Here is a 19,741-nt window from a genome sequence, read left to right on the forward strand (position 1 = left end):
CAAACGGGCACTGACACCTCTTGAGGAACAACCGAGTTAAGTTCGTGGCCAAGAGCCTGAGAATAAGATTTGGCTACAATTTTTTTAAGAAGTGTTTCTTGGGATGCTGTGGGAGAGTAGCCTTAAACAAAAAACAGCCCAAAACTTCAGGTGTTATTTTAAGGTCCAAGCTTACTGATCTGTCAGCAGCAGGGAAAGAAGAGTTGAGGTTATTTATAAAATAAGTGCAGTATTTGCTGAGGTATTAGTGGTAGGCCAGGGAATCAGAAAGGCAGAAAGCAGCTTCTGGGAGAAAAATGTTCTTATGGCCGAGAACAAATGAATACTTTGAAAAGGAGGTTGAAATAAAAAGGCATAGTGAGATCATTACTGGAGAAAAGACAAGAGGGAATCCATTTTTGTCCATTAGCAACTTAGTTAAAACGAGCTAAACTGCTGGCCCTGTGAATTGCATAAACAACTTGTCTTAACAACCTAGCGAGGGGACAGGCCAGCAGCAAAAGCCAGTCCTGGGAACCCCGGGTGCCTGACAGCCTCAGGGCACCCCAGCTCAGTCACCTAGGACCGTGCCAAGCTTGCTCGCCCGCTCACACACACACCCCTTCTCAGTTTCCACCAGCCTGTGGAACGTGGGAAGCAGCCCTGAGCAGCAGTGGATGTAACATTTCATAACCAAGGATTCATTCATTTTTTTTCAGCTGTTTATATGGGACCTCCTCAGAGCCAGACATGTTTCGGACGTGCTCCCTCCCCACGTGCACAAAGTACACAATCAAAAAAAGTGACAGAAGGTAGTGCTCGTTGTGGGGGGACCAGCGAAGAGCAAGAGTAGGGTGTGCAAAACTCTACCCCGAACTTGGGCCCATCTTTGGATTTGGGGACCATAGAGCCCCGGAGCACCCTTCCCACCCTCAAATAATATTTCAAGGATGTGGACTTGCACTTCGGGAAGCTTCAGTAGTGGAGGAGCAGGTTGCTGGAGGAATCGAGGGGCGGGTTTGGGGGCAGCAGTGGGATCACCAGCCCCTCCAGTCTACGGTGTCAGGCTAGGGGCTTGTTGACAATCGGTACAATCCCTGCCGACCGTGAGGGGTCCCTCCCCACAGTCACCGCCTCATCCATCCCCCTCCCCCCGGTGTTCGAGAGCCAGGGTCTGAAAGTGACAAGCTTTCTCACCCACCCAGGTGGGCCATTCCCTATCAGGTACCTCTGTTCTGGCCTCAAACCGTTAGATCAAGACGGTGGGAGTGACAAGTTGTGGGAAGTTAGTCTGTGAAAGTTAATACAGCCTCAGCGCTGCGTGGGGACTTAGGAATGGCCTCGTGATGCGGACTCTGCACGGTATTTAGCATGTGTCATAACTGTAGTTCCTCCCGTAAGGCGGCAGGTTAGCAGTCACAGACGCCTCCCGCGCTCGGGTCTGCAAGTCAGTGTGGCGGTTCCACGCCGGGCCCTGGGTCTGATCCAGGCCTGCTGCACAATGTGTCCCTTATTCTGTTGTGGGTCCCAGGTGAGGGAGGAGCACTCCCGGGGTGTGTTCTTTCTCATGGCAGGAGCACAAGCGGCCGGGCCAGCCCTTGCCCACAGGTGTGTGTTGGGCATACTTGTTCCGTTGGCCAGAGCACAAAGCCAAGCCCGACTGGGGGGCGGGGGACCGGTACACACCCAGGGAATGATGACAGCACGGATGTCGCAAGATAGTTTCAAAGATTGGAAAGAAGTCACAAAGTTTGTAGTAGACGGTGAATCATTTTCCTCCTCTGTGTTACAAACAGCTTGTCATTTTAAAAAGTTAATTGTTTATAATAAAAGCTTTGGGCATCTGGAGGGAGGAAGACCAGGGATTGGAGGAGAGGTGGGGTCCCTGTGGTTAGACCCCTCCTAAACTACAGCAGGGCCCCGGGCGCTCTGCGCCCAGGACAGTTTGGTGACCCTGCTGTACTCTGTTGCTCTGTTGCCACCACCACCCCCTCCCCCCCGCCCCAGGTTTCTGCAGGACCCTTTGGAAAGGCCAGAACACCACAGGGAAGCCTGCCAGGTGGGAGGTGCTGGGAACCGAGGAAGAAACAGAGTCTTGAGGGGCCCCAGCAGCACCCTAGATGGAAGAGGCAGACCCTCGCAGCCCGCCCCCTCCAGGCTTCTGGGTGGTCCGCGTGACAGGACTGGCCGGGGAAGGACACCGGTCAGGACAATCCGGGTAGTTCCGGGGCCAACGGGAGGCCTGGGATCTAGGGCAAGTGCACAGGGGTCACGGAAGGTGCTGCCCCATACCCGGCGGGGACACACGGGGACCCTTTGGGGAGGATGCTGCAGCTGGTGCCCCGGCGTCGGCCACAGGACCCTGCCATCAAAATAGCACAGGCCACCAGTGCCGCCCCACTCCCACAAGGGATTCTCCGCCGCCTCTGCCTTGCGCTCGAGATGAAAAGTGCCAGGAGGGAGGTGATCGGGTAAAACCTCAGGTGTGCCTGGGTCCTGGCACCTCAAGCTTTGGTAGGAGGGGCCTCTCGGCCAGAACTCACCCAGTCAAGGATTTTGCCCGAAAAGGAGGGGTCCTCTGATGCTGGGTCACCAATGATGATGACAAAAGTCCACTCCACCGATCCCGTGAATCCCGTGACTGACCTCCACCCTCATCCCAGGCCACAACTGTGCCTGCAGCCACTGGGTGTCCCCACCCCCAGAAGGGAACTGGGAGTCATCCAAAGCCACTGACCAACTACCCTTGGAGGCGGCGCTCCGCCTGTCGTGCTGCTGTCCATTCTAGAAGGTATGGCTTGAAGATCACTACCACAGCGTAGTCCTCCCTGTCCCAACTGCACCTCCTGGGGTAGGGGCGGTGGGGGGGGGTGGTGGACCTGATTCTCCTATCTTCCACTGAGAGCATGGACTGCGACAGGCTGAACGCAGAAGCAGACACGGCAGTGCAGCCGCCTGCTTTCTGTTAAGCCAGACATTAAACGTGTGCAAAATGCGAAAACAATTATCACTCTCCTACTCATCAACGAAACGTTTTTGTTTTAGAAAATCCGGTTATTTTTCACTTTAAAAAAAACTTAACATGGTTTATTGTTTTTGAATGAATGAATTTATTGTTCTTGTTTTTAAATGAATATATTTTTTTAAAGCTCTTGGCTTTAATTTCTACCCTGGTGAACGTAGATAGGATTCACTGAAACAAAAGCTCCTTGGGTCCTGGACAACTTCAAGTTCAAGGGGTTCTGTGGCCACACGCTTTGAGAACAGCTGCCCTACATTATAGTGGGGGAAGGAGAGGAAAGGAAATTAAACCTGAGTGAAGTAGAGCAAAACCAGTGTGACACAGCGGGGTTGCAAAATGCCAGATGCTGTGCTTTCTGTGACGGATCACGGGATGGCTTGTGTCCTCTGCCCCGCCACACTCCCTGTGTGCTGCAGGCCCCTGGGCTAGGTGGGTGACTGACCCCAGTGGGGTCACGCACACCGTGGGGCCTGAGCCCGCTGTTGGTCCCTGGCGGTGGCTTTCATTTCACTAGAACTAAGAGGAGCCTAGGGGGCCACCTGAGTCTGGCCACATGCCTATCTCCATTTTGTGGCGGTGGCACTATTTCCCCTCGACAGTCCTTCCCAAGGGCAGCTGTGTTGGCTGGGGTGGTCGGTCCTGACCTCCCGGAGGAAACAGGGAAGGATGGCCACTCCCCAAAGCACACAGGCCACCTTTGCTCTGCATTCGCAGGATGTCCTGTTTGTTAAATGGCTTGCGGAAGGGCGGGGCAGGGGAAGTGGGTTCTGAAGGCTTTCTCCACCACAGCAGCTCAGCCCTCTGCTCCCCACAGCCCCTACCTCTCCCCTCCCGTGTGTGTGTGTGTGTGTGTGTGTGTGTGTGTGTGTGTGCGTGTGTGTGTCTTCTCTCAGGCCTCCGCCACAGCCGACCTGGGCCTCAAGCTCCCTCCTGGGACATGAGCAGCATGTGTCCGCCACACCTCTCATCCTGCCCGGACCCCTGCTGGCTCCCCTCCCCTGTCTGTCACAGGCCTGCCCTCCGGGACAAGTGCCTCACCCGACCCATCCGTGAGTGACACCAGCCCTCCTTCCTCTTCTCCACGCCGTGACCCTCCTCCTCTGGCCTCCCTGAGCCACTCTCCGGAGCGGACACGTGACCAGCCACATGTGGCCGGAGTTCCATCCCTCGAGGCCACCCTGGTGTTTTGGCCTTGCCCTTTCAGGTTTCCAGGGGCGGTGAGTGGGCTGGGAAGTTCAAAGACTTGCCCACCAGCCTAGACCTTTCTGAGAAGCCAGCCCCCCACCACCCAGCACCCTAGGTAACCAGCCGCCAATGGGAACGAAGTCCAGGCCCTCCCACTGTTGGTGACAGTTGCCCCGGGCCAGTGCTGATGTCCAGCCAGGGCTGCCGCTGCCCTGCCCGCCAGGCTGCCCTGCCGCACCCCGGATGCACATCCCCCTCTCCCCCCGGTTGTGCCGCATGTTTAATGACACAACTCCCAGGTTGGCACGGAGGGGGGCCTTGCTGTCCTAGTCATTTGAACATTAAGGCCCCTTTCTCTACTCAAGCCCTAGCTTGCCCTTCTCTGTCCCTCCCCCACTTAGCCTCCCACTCTGTCCTTGGTCCCTGACAGGCTCTTGTCCCTCTGCAGGGGACACCCGAGCCTGGTCTGGCTGACCCTGAGGACCAGGCCAGACTCTGCCCTAACCCTGCGGTGCTCTCAGTGACCCACATCAGACACACTCCCAAGAGGGAGGAGATCAGGGCTGCGGCCACCTTGGCCCAGGCCCAGGCCTGGTCCCCAGAGTCCAAACATGGCCAGGCATCCAGCCTGGGACTGTCTCTGAGGGTCACCATCCTCCCGAGAGTCTTCAGGCCGAAGTCACAAGTGGGGAGAGGGGGCCTGGCCTGGGATGTCCCTGAGGCCCTGCCTACCCATACACCCCACTTGGGACCCCTCAACCGGAGAAAAGGGGTCATTTCAGAGCAGGCCATGGGGGGGCCATCCAGTGTTTCACTGGTGGCCTGGGCCAGCCCCCGGGGTCCATGGGAGGGAGAGGCCTAGAAAGGAAGAGGGTGCTGGCCCTGCCTTGAAGAGGACAGCACGCTCCCACACTGCAGCGCGGAGCAACAATTGGCCATGGCCAAAAACACAGTCTTAGCTCAGACCTTCGTGAACTGGATGGACTAACACAGACTTATTTCTCATGGTTCTGGAAGCTGGAAGTTCAAGTCCAGGGTGCCAGCGAGGTCAGACTCAGGGGAGGACCCTCCTCCCAGCTTGCGGATGGCGACCTTCTCGCTGCGTCCGCACATGGCAGAGAGAGAGGAAGCAGCTCTCTTGTGTCTCTNTTATTTAGAGAGAGAGCAGGGAGAGAGGAGGGGCAGAGAGTCCCAAGCAGGTTCCAAGCTCTCAGTGCAGAGCCTGATGTGGGGCTCAATGTCATGAACTGTGAGATCACGACCTGAGAGTAGGACACTTAACTGACTGAGCCCCCAGGTGCCCTCATGTCTCTTCTTACAAGGACACAAATCCCATCATGGGGCCCCAGCCTCATGACCTCATCAGAGCCTAATTAGCCCACCCCCAGATACTGTCACAGGAGAAGGTAGAGCTTCAATGTATGGATGCGGGGGCTGGGGGCCACAATTCAGTCCATGCCACACACTATGCACAAAGGCCTAAAGGCAGGGGACCAAGCCCAACGTTCGCTCAGCTCACATTTCCTGAGTACCTACTGTGTACCAAGTGCAGTGGGCTCACCCCACACAAGGCATGGCCCTTGCGCTTGAGAAATTCCCAGGCACCCCCAGGGCACGCAGGCCTCAGAGTGTCCCAGTGACAGAGATACTCTGATAGAGTGACACCCGTGCTGGGGGGCGCAGCAAAGGGCAGCCGGGAACCCAGTAGGGCCTCGGCGAAGGTGGGGGTTGGGGGGACGGCAGCCCCAGGAGAGGCGGCTGGAGCAGTGCTGGAGTGTGAGTGGGGCCCGACTGTGTAGACACAGAGCATGGGCTGGCCCGGGGCCATGGAGGGAAGGAGGAAAGCTCCGTCAGGCTGCCCTCAATAAGGAACCTCACAAAAAATGCAGAGGCAGAATGAGCAGTGAACCGGGCACCCTGCTGAAGGTCATCCAGGAAGGCTGACCTCCCATCTTGCATCTGTGGCACTCTTAGCCCCAGCGCTTGGTGATCTGCACCCCCACGGTCACCTGTCACAGCTGCAGGTGTCACATCCATCGGAAGCGATGGTCATCCGAGAGAAGCGGTAGTTCCCCTGTGTCTCTGCATCGGGGAGGAAAGCCTTCCCGGAATCCCAAGGCCCTTCCTTCATTCCACTGGGCGGGATCTGGACACAGACTGAAGCTGTGGTGAGGACGGGTGCAGCCCCCACGAGGGTGTAGACCTGCCCTGATTCCCATCCTGACAAGGGTGAAGGATCGCCTTCCTGGGCCCCAGAGGGGAACCTGGGGACAGCAGAGTGCCCTGTGGGTGACAGTGGGCAGAGGGGCACTCAAGAGATCGCATGTCCATGTTCCTTGGGAGGGATCCAGGGGGCACGGGAGGGAGTCAGGAGGGGAGGGAAGCAGGGATCAGGTCTTGACTGACCTTGAGAGCTGAAAGGTGAATTTTAATACCCAGAAAGCCATGGAAACTGCTAAAGGACTTAAGCAGATTTCTGTTTTAAAAGATCATTCTATAATAGAAAAAAATTGGAAGGAATCTAAATGCCTAAGAATTAGGGATTAGTTAAATACTTCCTACATACAAAGGCTAGAATCTTGAGCAGTCTCTTAAAAAGATATTTTACAAAGAATTCTCAGAGTCTAAGAAAGCGCAATATTATACTGAGTTGGGAAGGGCAGGGATGGAAATGCAAGATAAAAAGAATGTTAAAATATTCACAGGAAAGGAGCACCTGAGTAGCTAGGTGGGTTAAGCTTCCGACCTCTGCTCAGGTCATGATCTCGCGGTTCTGTGAGTTTGAGTCCTGCATCGGGCTCTGTGCTGACAGCTCGGAGCCTGGAAATTGCTTCAGATTCTGTGTCTCCCTCTCTCTCTGCCCCTCCCCTGCTTGCGTTCTGTCTCTCTCTCTCTCTCAAAAATAAAATAAAACATGAAAAAAAAATTTTTAATTCATAGAAAAAAGACTGAAAGGAATAAACCCAAGTGGTACTTGTCCTTCTTTCTACTTTTTCCACATTTAATCATTTTGCTATGATGGGCATGTTTAACTGTTACCTTTCAGAAAATGGGGCAATTCTGAATTTTGACAAACTACACTTGTTCCAGGGACAATGAGTAACGGGGGGAGGGAAAGGTATGAGAGGCATTTTTTAGAACGATCTGCTGAGAACGGGGGTGTAGGGCATGCTGAGTTTGAGATGTGACCCAAGCGGTGAGGTGGGGGGGACAATTCAGAAACTCCCTGGCGTGGGAAGCGAAGGGGGCTTCTGGCAGGGACGACCGCGTGGAGGGTAGAGGGGGGCAGCAGACCCTTCCCAGACCCCCAGAGCTCTGGGTCCCTGTCTCGGCTTCCCCTTCTGCTCCTTCCTCTGGCAGGAAGACCCCTGAGTCATCAANCAAGCACCTCCTCTGAGTAGCCCTAGATCCTATAGGCCATGATGATGTCAGCCCCACCCCAAAAGACACTGTGTGCGTCCCCAGAGCAGGGTCTGTTCAGGCTCGGGAGGCAGTGGCCGCGATGGTTATCGGTGCTTTCCAAATGTCAGAAAGAGTTCAGGGGTGGCTTCAGCAACACACACTGCCGCGTTTGCCTCCACTCTCTCTGGCACCTGGAAATCACACGGGTGTGGCTCTTAGCACTCACCCTGCCATCCCGGAGCCAGACACAGAACACGGTCTCCTGGGGAAAAGGGCCCTGGTACGGGCCGGAGACCTGGGTTTAAATCCCCCATGAGGGCCACTGAGCTCTCTGAGCCTTTGGGGTCAACTTTGTAAGGCCACCAAGGAGGTCACCGCTGTGAGAGCCGATGGCCTGAGACACAGGGAGCCAGCCCAACTCTGGGGGCCCCCAAGTGGGGCTGGAAAGCCTGGCAAGTTTCCTACCAGCCCTGCCCTGCCCCTCACCCCCAGTTCACTGGCCTGCGGCCTGCAGCCTCTCTGGCAGTCCATGACCCCCTGGGTCACAGCACCCCTGCACTGCTCACGGGAACCCCACATGGTGGGCTGTGGCCTAGGCCATGAACCCTTCAGCCTTTCCCACACTCCTTCCCCAGACTGGAGTGTCACCTGGGCCGTGCCTCTGTTCATGTCTATACCCCACTGTGCCCGGAGCCCCATAGGTGATCGACAGTTCTCGAGAGAGGGAAGTGAAGTCCAGGTTCAGGGCCTCCTCACGTGATTCACCAACAGACACACCCCGAGCCTGGTTGTCAGGTCAAGGGATTGAGGCACAGCCATACACAGCTCGCTCTGGATGTAAGTGTGTTAGTCTTTGATGGCAGCCATAACAAGGTATCCCCAACTGGGTGACTTGCGATGTTTATCTTCTAACGGCTCTGGAGGTGAGAAATCCAAAGGCAAGGTGGCTGTATGGCCAGGCTCCCTCCCAAGGCCACAGGGAAGACTCGATCTTTGGTGCTCTCCTTACCATCTGGTGGCATCAAGCAATCCTTGGCATCCTTTGCCTTTCAGGCACATCTCTGCGTCCATCATCACATGCTTTCTTCCGTGTGTGTCTGCATCTCTCTGTCTGGATCTGCCTCTGCTTTCCTTTGTAAGGACCCCAGTCGCTGGCTTAGGGCCCCCCAAATCCAGCAGGACCTCACCTTAACTTACAGCTGCAAAGACCCCATTTCCAAATAAGGTTACAACCCCAGGTACAGGGGGTTAGGACTCGAAGAGCTCTTTTGGGGGGGAGGGGGACACGATTCAGCCCTAATGAGAAGGGTCACGGTAGGTGGCCTCGTCTCTTTGCAGGATGAGTGAGCCTAAATGGTTAGCAGCGGGATGTCTCCCATGTGGGGACTTTCTCAGCTAGAGGAGCCTCCCTCCGTACCCTTCTGGGGAGCCTCTTCCCGCTCAGGGTCTCTCCCCTTGGCATTGGGGCCCGGGGTGAGGCGAGGCACCCGCTCACAGCGCCCTGAGAGGAAGCCACAGCGGGCCTCAAACCCCACGGGTCCCCTTCTCTGAGGGGTCACACTCTGCCTGAGGGTCCCTGCAGGTGGGTCACCTTCACCTGAGGAACCTTTCCGTGAGGGGGGGCCCAGGTTGCTCTCCGGGCCGAACTATTTTGGGTCAGAAGTCTCTCCTCAAATCCTCCCCGGGGGAAGTTCAGGCTTAATTATCAGGCTAGTGAAGGGGCGAGGCAGGGCTCTATGCACAGGGCACAGGATGGTGGTCCAGTCGTAGATTCGAGTTTGTCTGTGGAAGCTCAGAGAAGCCCCGCCAGCAGGGGGCGGTGTGGCGCCCTCACCACCCAGTTCCGCGGGCCAGACAGATGGCGGAGGCGGCCTCAGAGCTCTGCCTCTACGGTATCCCCCCTAACGATGCTACCTTCACTAGTGCTGGAGCTCCCAGAATCTGGCCGCGAGGCCGCTCCTTCGAAGCCCAGGCCCGAGTGCAGTCCTCACCCCAGCACGGTCTGCTTTGGGTCCCCGTGCAGGTGTGCAGCTAAAACCCCCTCTGCCTTCGAGTCTTAGCTTTGGCCCCTCCTCCTCCAACAAGCTTTCCTTGACGCCCCTCCCCACGTACCCTGCTGGATTAGCGGGGTCCCCAGCGGTTTCTACACGTGACTCCCTACCGCGCAGGACCACAGCTACTCAGGCCTGGATCCCCGAGCCCCTCCCCCCGCCCGCACACTGTCAGCTGGACAATAAACTAGACCTTGAGGATGTTATGCTGAGTGAAGTCTGTCAAGCAGAGACAGACAAATAGCGTGTGGGCTCCTTATATGCGGAATCTAAAAACAAAACCCAAAGTCACAGGTGCAGAGAACAGGTGGGGGTGGGGTGGGGTTGTGTGAAATGGAGGAAGGGGATCAAAATATACGCACTGCCAGTTATAAAAGAAATAAGTTATGAGCATAGGGATGTAATGCAAAAACAAACAAACAAAACCCCAAAACACACAAGGATAAGCGGGTGAGGAACTGAGGGCATTCGCGCCAGCTCCTGGAGTGTCTGGGGGGTAAGAAGTGAGAAGCCAGAGCGGAGAGCGGGGAGGCGGCAGGGTGGGGAGCAGGGGTGGCGAGAAGCACCCCAAGCCGCTGGGCACAGAGGCGGCCTCCGCAGCCGGGGCACGGCCGCCACTGGGAGTGGCGACGGGAGGGCGAAGGTTCAGGTCCGAGGCCCCGGGAGGAGGCGGGCAAAGGCCAGCCTGGAGCCACCCACGTGATGTGCCAGGCAGGGCAGCGGATCCCACAGCGCCCTTGTCCCTGAGGTCGGAGGGCGGCAGGGAGCCGCAGCGGCGTGGTTGCGGCGCCCCAGCGCCCGCTGCGACCACTCCCAGGGGCGCCACCGGAGACTGGGAGCTGCGATCCAGGCCCCAGCGGCTGGACAAGCCCCGTGCTCTCTCAGCTGGACCTTCCATTCCCTGGATCCAGCAGCGCCTGATGCAGGCACGCACAGCCTTTCTGCCAGAGGGAGGTGCAGGTGGCGCTGAGGCTGGATGGGCCTCTGACTACAGCCTATGTCTGCTGGAGCCGTGAGCCAGTCTGATGGTGGCAGTCCTCTCTTCCTGAATACCTGTCCTCCTGGGGGCCACAGTGAGACCTCTGGACACTCCAGGCCCAGGGTGGCCCCGGGCTCCTCAGCTGGGGATTGTGGCCGCCCTCTCCCCCCCACCCCCCCAGCTCCCTCTCTGTCCCCAGGACACAGGGCTCAGGCAGCCTGCCCAGCACCTTCACCTTTGGGGCCCTCTCATCCCCGCCTCGTGGAGCGGCTGGGAGCCACAGAACGCTGTGATGTGCCAGGCTCAGGGCAGGAGCGTGGCACCTGGACCCGCCCAGCAGTCCTCCCCACCCCACGCCACCTCAAGGGGACCCATTGCACCTCTTCTGGCTCAGGGTCCACCTTACCGTGGGTGCTGGGGTTTTTTTTATTTTTCATTTTTTAAGTTTATTTTTGAGAGAGAGAGAGTGCACACACATGCTCATGCATGTGAGGAAGAGGCAGAGAGCGAGGGAGAGAGAGGATCCCAAGCGGGCTCCACGCTGTCAACACGGAGCCCAACACAGAGACACAATTTCCATCTCACAAACCATGAGATCATGACCTGAGCTGAAGTCAAGAGTCAGATGCTTAACCCACTGAGCCACCCTGGCGTCCCCATTGTACCGAGTTTTTATATGCCAGCTGGGCTCGGGTCAAGGGCACTGGAAGAGCGTGAGAAAGTGATGGCCAGCACCTTGAAGGGGAAGGAGAGGCCAGCCTGCCCTGACAAATGAGACCCAGCAGGAAGTACAGCAGGTGAGCACACGGCTCTGCTGGCCGGGTGACCAGGGGGAAGTGGGGGCTGGGCTGACTTCCCATCACTGGGCAAGTTCTATGTGGGGATGCAGCCTGGCGCCACTCCTCCCACTCCGGCCTTGTCCCGGTGCCCAGGGCCCCGGTAATGACCATGATATGCCAGGCAGGAAGGTACGAGACTGCATCAACCCCCACTGTACGCTTCGGTCCTGAGATGGAAGTCCCCCTCTCTCCCCCAACCCCGTGCCCCAGAGCTCCCCTTTGAAAGACTCCCCACACTTACCATTGACACTTGTGGTTTGCAACTACCCCCGTGGCCGTGGCCGTGGCTGGTGGGTCAGTGGCTCAGGGAGCGCAGGCACTGCTGATTTAAAAGACGGCGTCTGTGTGCAAATTCCTTTCAGTTTTCTCAGGGAGTTCAGGAAGGACTTGAGGAGTTTCTGCCTGTCCCTTTCTGTGATTTTCCTGACTTCAGCGCAGTTTTCTCAGTTTGGAGGTTTTTCACGCAATCTTGAAGTGATCCGTTATTTTATCTTCTTCAGTTAATTTTGTGTGCATTCCTTTCCTCTTTTTCAATTTGCTGGTAAGTACTGGACCCAGCTGCCTAAACTCATTTCTCTAAAACTGCCTTTGCTTCCTCTTCCAGGTCCCCCGAGTAATACTCCCAAGTTCCCACCTCCTCACCCTCCTGGGTCCTGAGTTGGCTTACACTTCCTCTCCATCCTGTGGCTCCTTCTACTTCCCCAAAGGAGAAAACTGTCGTCCAAAGCATCTTCTACGGTTCTCTACAGTTCTTTGGTTTGATAGATTGTGCGGGCTGTTTTGGCTGAAGCTACCTGAAAGGTGATGTGTTTTCATCCATCTTCTTAATCTTTCTGGTAGGGCAAAGCCATTACCCCAACTTGTCTGAATATCACAATCTCTCATCTTGCAGGTATTTTGGAAAATTCCCTGTTTTATTTTTATTTTTTTACTTTTTAAAGTCTATTTATTTTGAGAGAGAGCATGCACAAGCAGAGGAGGGGCAGAGAGAGATCTCAGGCAGGCTCCACGCTGTCAGCACGGAGCCTGATGATGTAGGGCTCAGTATCGTGAACCGTGAGATCACGCCCTGAGCCAAAATCAAGAGCCAGACATTGAACTGACTGAGCCACCCAGGCACCCCAGAAAATTCCCTATTTTAAGCTCAAGAGATCGAGTGTTTGTGTTTCCTTTTTCCAACAAGAAGAAAGTTATCTTACATAATTTTGAATCCCAAGAGAGGACTCCATAGCTCATTGGTTCAATCACTTAATGACCCCATCCAGGACCTATGTCTTTCCATCTGCTTCCATAGTGACTTCAGCCTCAGCCCAGTGGGTAAGATGGCCACGGCAGGGCCCAGCGACATGAGAGAGAGCATCACATCCATTGGCTCTCTGCTGAGAATGAGGAAACCCTTTCCCAGAAGGTTTCCAGCAGCTTTCTCTTCCCACATCATTGGCCTGAATTCTTTCTTTGTTTAATTGCATCTATAAATATATACAAGAAGGTTTGCCACNAGTAAGATGGCCACGGCAGGGCCCAGCGACACATCCATTGGCTCTCTGCTGAGAATGAGGAAACCCTTTCCCAGAAGGTTTCCAGCAGCTTTCTCTTCCCACATCATTGGCCTGAATTCTTTCTTTGTTTAATTGCATCTATAAATATATACAAGAAGGTTTGCCACTTTTGCCATTTTTAAGTATACAATTCCGTGGCATTCATTGTACTCACACAGTTGTGCAACTGTCCATTCTATCCATTTCCAAAACCTTTCCATCATCCCAGACACATACTCTGTAGCCATCAAGCAAGAACTCCCCATTCCCTTCTCTCCCCAACTCCCCAGGAACCCTGTCTCTATGAGTTCGCCAATTCTAGATATTTCAGGTAAGTGGAATCGTAGCGTATTCATCCTTTTGGGTCTGCTTCTTTCATCTAGCATGTTTTCAGGGTTCATCCATGTTGTAGCTTCTATAGGAATTTCACTCTTTTTTTGGTCCATCATGTGGATAGACCACATTTTGTTTATCCACGTCCGCTGATGGGCATTTGAGTTGTGCCCTCCTTTTACCTATTGTGAATAAGGCTGCAACAAACGGCAACACACAGGGATCTCTTCAAGGCCTTGTTTTCAATTTTTTTGAGTACATACCTGGAAGGGAGATTGCTGGATCATACGATAATTCTCTTCAGCTTTTTGAGGCAGTGCCAAACTATTTCCCACAGTGTCTGCACCGTTTTACATTCCCACGAGCAATGTATCAGGCTTCCAATTTCTCCACATCCTTGTCAACACTTAGTTCTTTTTTTATGATAGCCATGCCAGTAGATGGCATCTCATTGTGGTTTTGATTGCTTCCCTAACGATAAGTATATTCAGCAACTGTTCACGTGCTTATTGGACATTTGTATATTTTCTTTGGAGAAATGTCTATCCGGGTCCTTTGCCCGTCTTCTAATTGGGTTATTCATCCTGTTATTGCTGAATTTTCCCTCTTCATACATTCTGGGTATTAACTCCCTATCAAGTATGTGATTTGCAAATATTTTCTCCCATTCTCTGGACTGTCTTCACTCTGTTGATAACATCCTTTGAGGCACAGAAGTTTTTTAATTTTGATGAAGGTGAATTTATCCATTTTCCTTTTGTTTCTCATGCTTTTGGAGTTATATCTAAAACCCCACTGCAAAATCCAAGGTCATGAAAATATATACCTGAGTTTTCTCTTGGGAATTGCATGGTTTAGTTTGTATATTTAGGTCACTGATCCACTTGAGTTCATTTTTGTGGACACTGAGGCAGAGATCCAATGTCATTCTTTTGCAAGTGGAAATTCAGTTGTCCCAGCATCACTTAAGAGACTATCCCTGGGGCGCCTGAGTGGCTCAGTCGGTTAAGCTTCCAACTTCGGCTCAGGTCATGATCTCATGGTTTGTGGGTTCGAGTCCCGCGTCAGGCTCTGTGCTGACAGCTAGCTCAGAGCCTGGAGCCTGTTTCAGATTCTGTATCTCTCTCTCTGACCCTCCCCTGCTCATGCTGTCTCTCTCTCAGAAATAAATAAAATATTTATTATAATAAAATATTTATAAAAGAGACTATCCCTTCCCTATTGAATGGTCTGTATGTCTAGCCTTAGGCCACTACCCCACTATTTGATTACTGTAGGCTTGTAGTAAGTTTTATTTATTTATTTATTTATTTATTTATTTATTTATTTATTTATTTATTTTGAGAGAGAGAGAGAACTTGGTGGAGGGGCAGAGAGAGAGGGAGAGAGGATCCTAAGCAGGCTCCACGTGCTCACAGCAGGGCTCAAATTCACAAATCGTGAGATCATGACCTGAGTCAAAATCAAGAGCAGGACACTTAACCGAATGAGGCACCCAGGCGCCCTGTAGTAAAATTTCAAACCAGTAAATGTGAATCTTATGGCTTTGTCCTTCTTCAAGACTGTTTTGGCTACTCAGGATCCCTTGAAATTCCTTATGAATTTCATAGGCTTTTCCATTTCTGCACAAAAGGCTGCTGGAAAGTTGTTGGGGATTGCATTGAATTTGTAAATCTTTTGGGATGTTTTTGACTTTTTAACAATATTGTCTCCCCACCCATGAACATATATTTCCACTTATTTAGGTCTGCTTTATCTTTCAACATTTGTTTTGTTTTTAGTTTTCAGTGTAGAAGTTCTTATTCTTGGCTAAATTTAGCCCTAGTTATTTTATTCTCTTAGATGCTATTGTAAACAGAACTGTCTTGTTAATATCTTTTTTCTTATTGCTTTTACAAGTGTAAAGAACCACAGTGCATTTTTGTGTGTGGATCCTGTACCCTGAAACTTGACTGAATATTTACTAGCTCTAGTAGCTTTCTTGCAGATAGTTGGGATTTTCTATACATGGGGTTATGTCATCTGCGTATATAGTTTTATTTCTTCCAATTCGATTTAGACGCCTTTCACTTCCTTTTCTTATCTGATTTTCTGCCTAGGACTTTCAGTACATGTTGAATAGCAGTCGTGAACTGGGCACTTGCCTTGTTCCTGATTTCGGGAGATCTTTCAGCACTTTATCATTGAGTTTGGTGTTAGCCGTGGTTATTTCCTATATGGTCTTTATCACACTGAGCCACTTCCCTTGAACTTCTAGTTTTCTGTTTTTCTCATGCAAGTGTGTAAGATTTTGTCAAACACGTTTCTGTGTTAATGGAGATGATCATTTTTCCCCTTTCATCCTATTAGCGTGTTGTATTACATTGGTATTTTGGTGTTGAACCACCTTGTCCTCCTGGTATAACCCCACTCTGGTCATGGTGCACAACCGTTTACTATGCTGTTGGATTCCGTTTATTGGTATTTTGATGAGGATTTTTGCATCTATATATATAAGGGATGTTGGTTTGTAATTTTCTTGTGATATCTTAATCTGGGGCAAGGGAGAAGGGAGCTCCAAAGCTCTAAGCAGAGCCATGTAGGCGGCTCCAGAAAATCTGGAGGCAGGACGATCAGCCTCATTGGGTCAGCAGCATGGCCTGGGAGAGCACTGCTGGCACGGAATCTCCATGCAGGCAGAACTGTTGTGGTGGACGCTCATTGCCGTGCACCGAATATCTAAGAGGGAGCCTAGCACATAGTAGATGCTCAGTCAATAACTATTGAATGAATTGATGAATACAAAGTTGGAAGAGACCCAGGCTGACAGGCTATTGCCGGTGTTCTATTTCTTGACTGTGGTGCTACAGCGCCCCCCTGTGGAACTGGTGGGGAGAGCCACCTAGATGCGGGCAGCTCTAGAATGACAGGAAGTGTCAAGGCAGAGGTCAAAGGGCTCAGGACGCAGCCCTCAGCACTCTGCTTGCTAAGGGAGCAGAGGGTCCCAAGACTAGCCCAAATCAACCAGGTCTTCCTAAGGAGCTAGCTGGGTCTATGTTCTGACTCCGCTGGAGATAAGCGGGCACACCTGGGTCCATATCATGACCGGGACAAGTGTACCAGCTATGGCCTAGACGCACTGCTTACCAACCCCCGCGACACACACACACACACCCGGATGTCAGTAATAGGAGGCTCGTTCACCAGTATCTTAGGGAGACGGCCCTCGGGGGAACCCTGTGTACTGAAGGAGGTAACCCCCACACCCTAGTGAGCACGGATCCTGCTGGACCGAGATCCAGGCAGGCAGGCCCGGGGCTTCCCAGAGAGAGCTCAGAGGCTGGAAGGACAGATTGTGGGTCTGGGGAAGCGCAAGGTTGGACAGGGTTTCACAGCACAGGCCAGGATCACCCCGGAGCTCTTGAGATAACTTTATGGATAAACAGACCAACTGCTTTCCTCTTACCGCACGTCAGCAACACTGTAACCAGCCCATCACAACTGTGATTTGCCTTTTAGGATAAGCCCATGGGAAAGCGAGTGGGTAAAAATGATGACACAGGAAGTTCTAAGTAACACACAGATGTGGCGACACTGCAGTCTGTTAACACAGTGAGGTGAGCGATAGGTTGTCCGGGTGCGCCTGGGATGTCCCTGGTTTTAGCACTGCAAGTCCCACGTCCTAGCACCCCCTCAGTCCCAGGCACGCTGGGACGATTGGTGACCTGTGTTGAAGGCCTGAGGCTTGGGATGTGCTGAATCCAGGCTGAGCGTCATCCAGATGTGGCTCAAATCCTGGTCTAACACCCACTGGCAGCCACACTTCCTGGTTCTTCGTTAAGACCACAGAAGTCGTGGTAAGGAGTAAATGGGGAAACCTGAATTAAGGATCGAGTGGGGTCCGTGGAACAGAGTAGGTGCTTAATGGGTTTAGCATTCATTCAACAATTTTTTTACAATAAAAATTGTGACAGTTTTATGCAAGAACTGCTGAAGTGTTAGTGTTTAATATTTAACAGCACAACTGACCAAGGTCCAAGATGTGAAGTGACCATGTTCAAGAAACCAGGAGGGAAATCACTCTATAAGCTCATGGAGTATATGGCAGGAAGAATGCACACATTATAATAGAAAAGCTGTCTCTAGATAGTAGTTGCTTCAAAAAGTCACTTGGGGAGCACATGGGGGGTTCAGTCGGCTAAGCATCCAACTCTGTTTCAGCTCAGGTCATGATCTCAGTCTGTGAGTTCCAGCCCTGAATTGGGCTCACCGCCATCAGCACAGAGCCCACTCTGGATTCTCTGTCTCCCTCTCGCTCACTCTCTCTCAAAAGGACCATTAAAAAAAATTTTTTTTTTAGGGGCGCCTGGGTGGCTTAGTCGGTTAAGCGTCCGACTTTTGCTTAGGTCATGATCTCGCGGTTCGTGGGTTCGGGCCCCGCGTCGGGCTCTGTGCTGACTGCCAGCTCAGAGCCTGGAGCCTGTTTCAGTCTGTGACTCCCTCTCTCTCTGACCCTCCCCTGCTCACGCTGTCTCTCTCTCCTAGAAATAAATAAAACATTTAAAAAAAAAATTTTTTTTAAAGCCATTTGTTCTTCTCTTGGCTTGTAAAAATAGTGTTCCGGATTCCAGGGTAAGTTAGCAAACTTCAGCTCTTTGGTGTGGTAGGTATTTTGTTGTCACCTTCCAGTCCTTCCGCCCCAGCCTGTGTCACGAGGTCTGCAACGCTGTTCTCCAGGTTGTCCGTGTGCCTACTCGTGTCACCAATTCTTCTAATGATCGGGTGGGACGTGGTCTGAAACGTGCGGAGCATCTGTTGCAGGAGTGTCTGCACCATTGAGGGGAGATCTTGCAAGGTCTTGGGGTCAGTGTCAGTCATGTCCCCGGTTCCCAGCTTTCATTCAACAACTATTTAAGCACCAACTGCACGCCAGGAAGTGTGCTAGGTGCCCCCGATGCAGCAAGGGGTGAGCTTCTATTATCAGGAGGGCAGTTAAGTAACTCACAGGTGCGGAGAGTGGAGATGGGCTGATGCTGGGCGCAAAGAGGGACATCTGGAGGAACTGATGTGCGACCTGAGCCCTCGACGAGAAGCCTCGAGGAACGGGGCCTGGGACCACGGAGTTCCCAGCAGATGGAGGGAAGGCCGGTCAAGAGAGAGGGCAGGCCATGCAAGGAGTGGAAGCTGGCAGCGCCGCTAGCGGCCATGCTGTGGAAGCCAGCAGAGGAGTTTGAATTCCTTGTTCCGGGCAACTGGAGGTCCTTCCGGTTTCGTGCAGAAGGAGGAGCATGAGCTTGTTTCCAGCTACAGCCGGAAAATGGAGTCACCTGATGAAGGCAACTGCCTGAAGCAAGTCAAGCCAGATGCTGACTTGGTCAAGGGGTGTGGCTGCAAAAATGAGGAGGCATTTCAGAAACAGACCGAGCAGGACTCAAGGACTGATGGAACATGGGGACACAGAGACAGGAATCAAGGGCCAGTCAACAACTCACTGAGACCAGCAATCACTGAGAAGCAGAAGCCTGGGCACGTGTGGGGGTGGGGAACTTTAGGAGAAGGACTTTAAATTTGGCTTGAGTCTGAGGTGCCCATGTAACATCCACATGCAGCCAGGAGGGTCCTGACAGAGATCTGGGTTGGACGTAGGGACTTGGGGGCCATGAGCATGTAGATGGCTTCTGGTATGAACTCACGTAGCCTTCGCCACACCATGAGGCAGGTACTAGTCTCCCATTTACAAGCGCAAGGCAGAAAGGTTGATGGCTGCGCTCTGATAGGGTATATTTTTATATTATCATAATTCAACAGTTGACCTAAAGTGCTGTTCTTGACTCTCCCACGCTGAGAATTGTGTGTGCCATCGGGCCTTCCTTTCGCAAGCATCTGTTGAGCTCCTACTGCTGGCCAGCGCTTGCCCGGGAGAACCCCTCCTTCTGTCTGCCCCTCCCTACCCCCAATACTTCCTCTGGCCAGATACACCCATCCTGAGCAGGAGCTTCTGACCTGAGGGTTAAGGGATCGATGAGCATGTGGAATTGTATGCAAAACTACCCACCTGTCCAGAGAATCCCTAACCTAAAACTGATTAAGAACTAGTGGCATGATTCACAATAGCCAAGGAATCGAGACAACCTGAATGTTCATCAGTGGAGGAATGGCTAAAGAAAATGAGTCCTAAATGCAGTGGGATATTACTATTCAGCCACGAGAAAGAAGGAAATCCTACCATTTGTGACAACATGGATGGACCTTGAGGGCATTATGCTAAGTGAAATAAACCAGACAGGGAAAGGCACGTATTGGATTCTATCACCTATATGTAGAATCTAAAAAAGGCAAGCTCGGCAACAGAGAGCTGATGGGTGGTTGCCGAGGGCTAGTGTAGGGAGAAATGGGGAGAGGTTGGTAAAAAGGCACCAAATTACAGCTATGAG

General features: G+C 52.7%; 1 protein-coding gene across 1 annotated transcript; it reads right to left on the reverse strand.

The window, feature by feature from the left end:
- Positions 1–17,954: 17,954 nt before the first annotated feature.
- Positions 17,955–18,185, reverse strand: LOC144224345 (heat shock factor-binding protein 1-like). The gene has a single exon (XM_077755268.1). It carries the CDS (start codon positions 18,183–18,185, stop codon positions 17,955–17,957), a length of 231 nt encoding a protein of 76 aa, XP_077611394.1.
- Between the last annotated feature and the right edge of the window lie 1,556 nt (positions 18,186–19,741).

The sequence above is a fragment of the Crocuta crocuta genome, unplaced genomic scaffold, assembly GCF_008692635.1.
Source record: "Crocuta crocuta isolate KB4526 unplaced genomic scaffold, BGI_CrCroc_1.0 scaffold548, whole genome shotgun sequence".
NCBI classification, from domain to species: Eukaryota; Metazoa; Chordata; class Mammalia; order Carnivora; family Hyaenidae; genus Crocuta; species Crocuta crocuta.

Excerpts from the sequence above, each read along its gene's own strand:
- LOC144224345 (XM_077755268.1), bottom strand. The coding sequence starts at position 18,185 with ATGACTGACACTGACCCCAAGACCTTGCAAGATCTCCCCTCAATGGTG.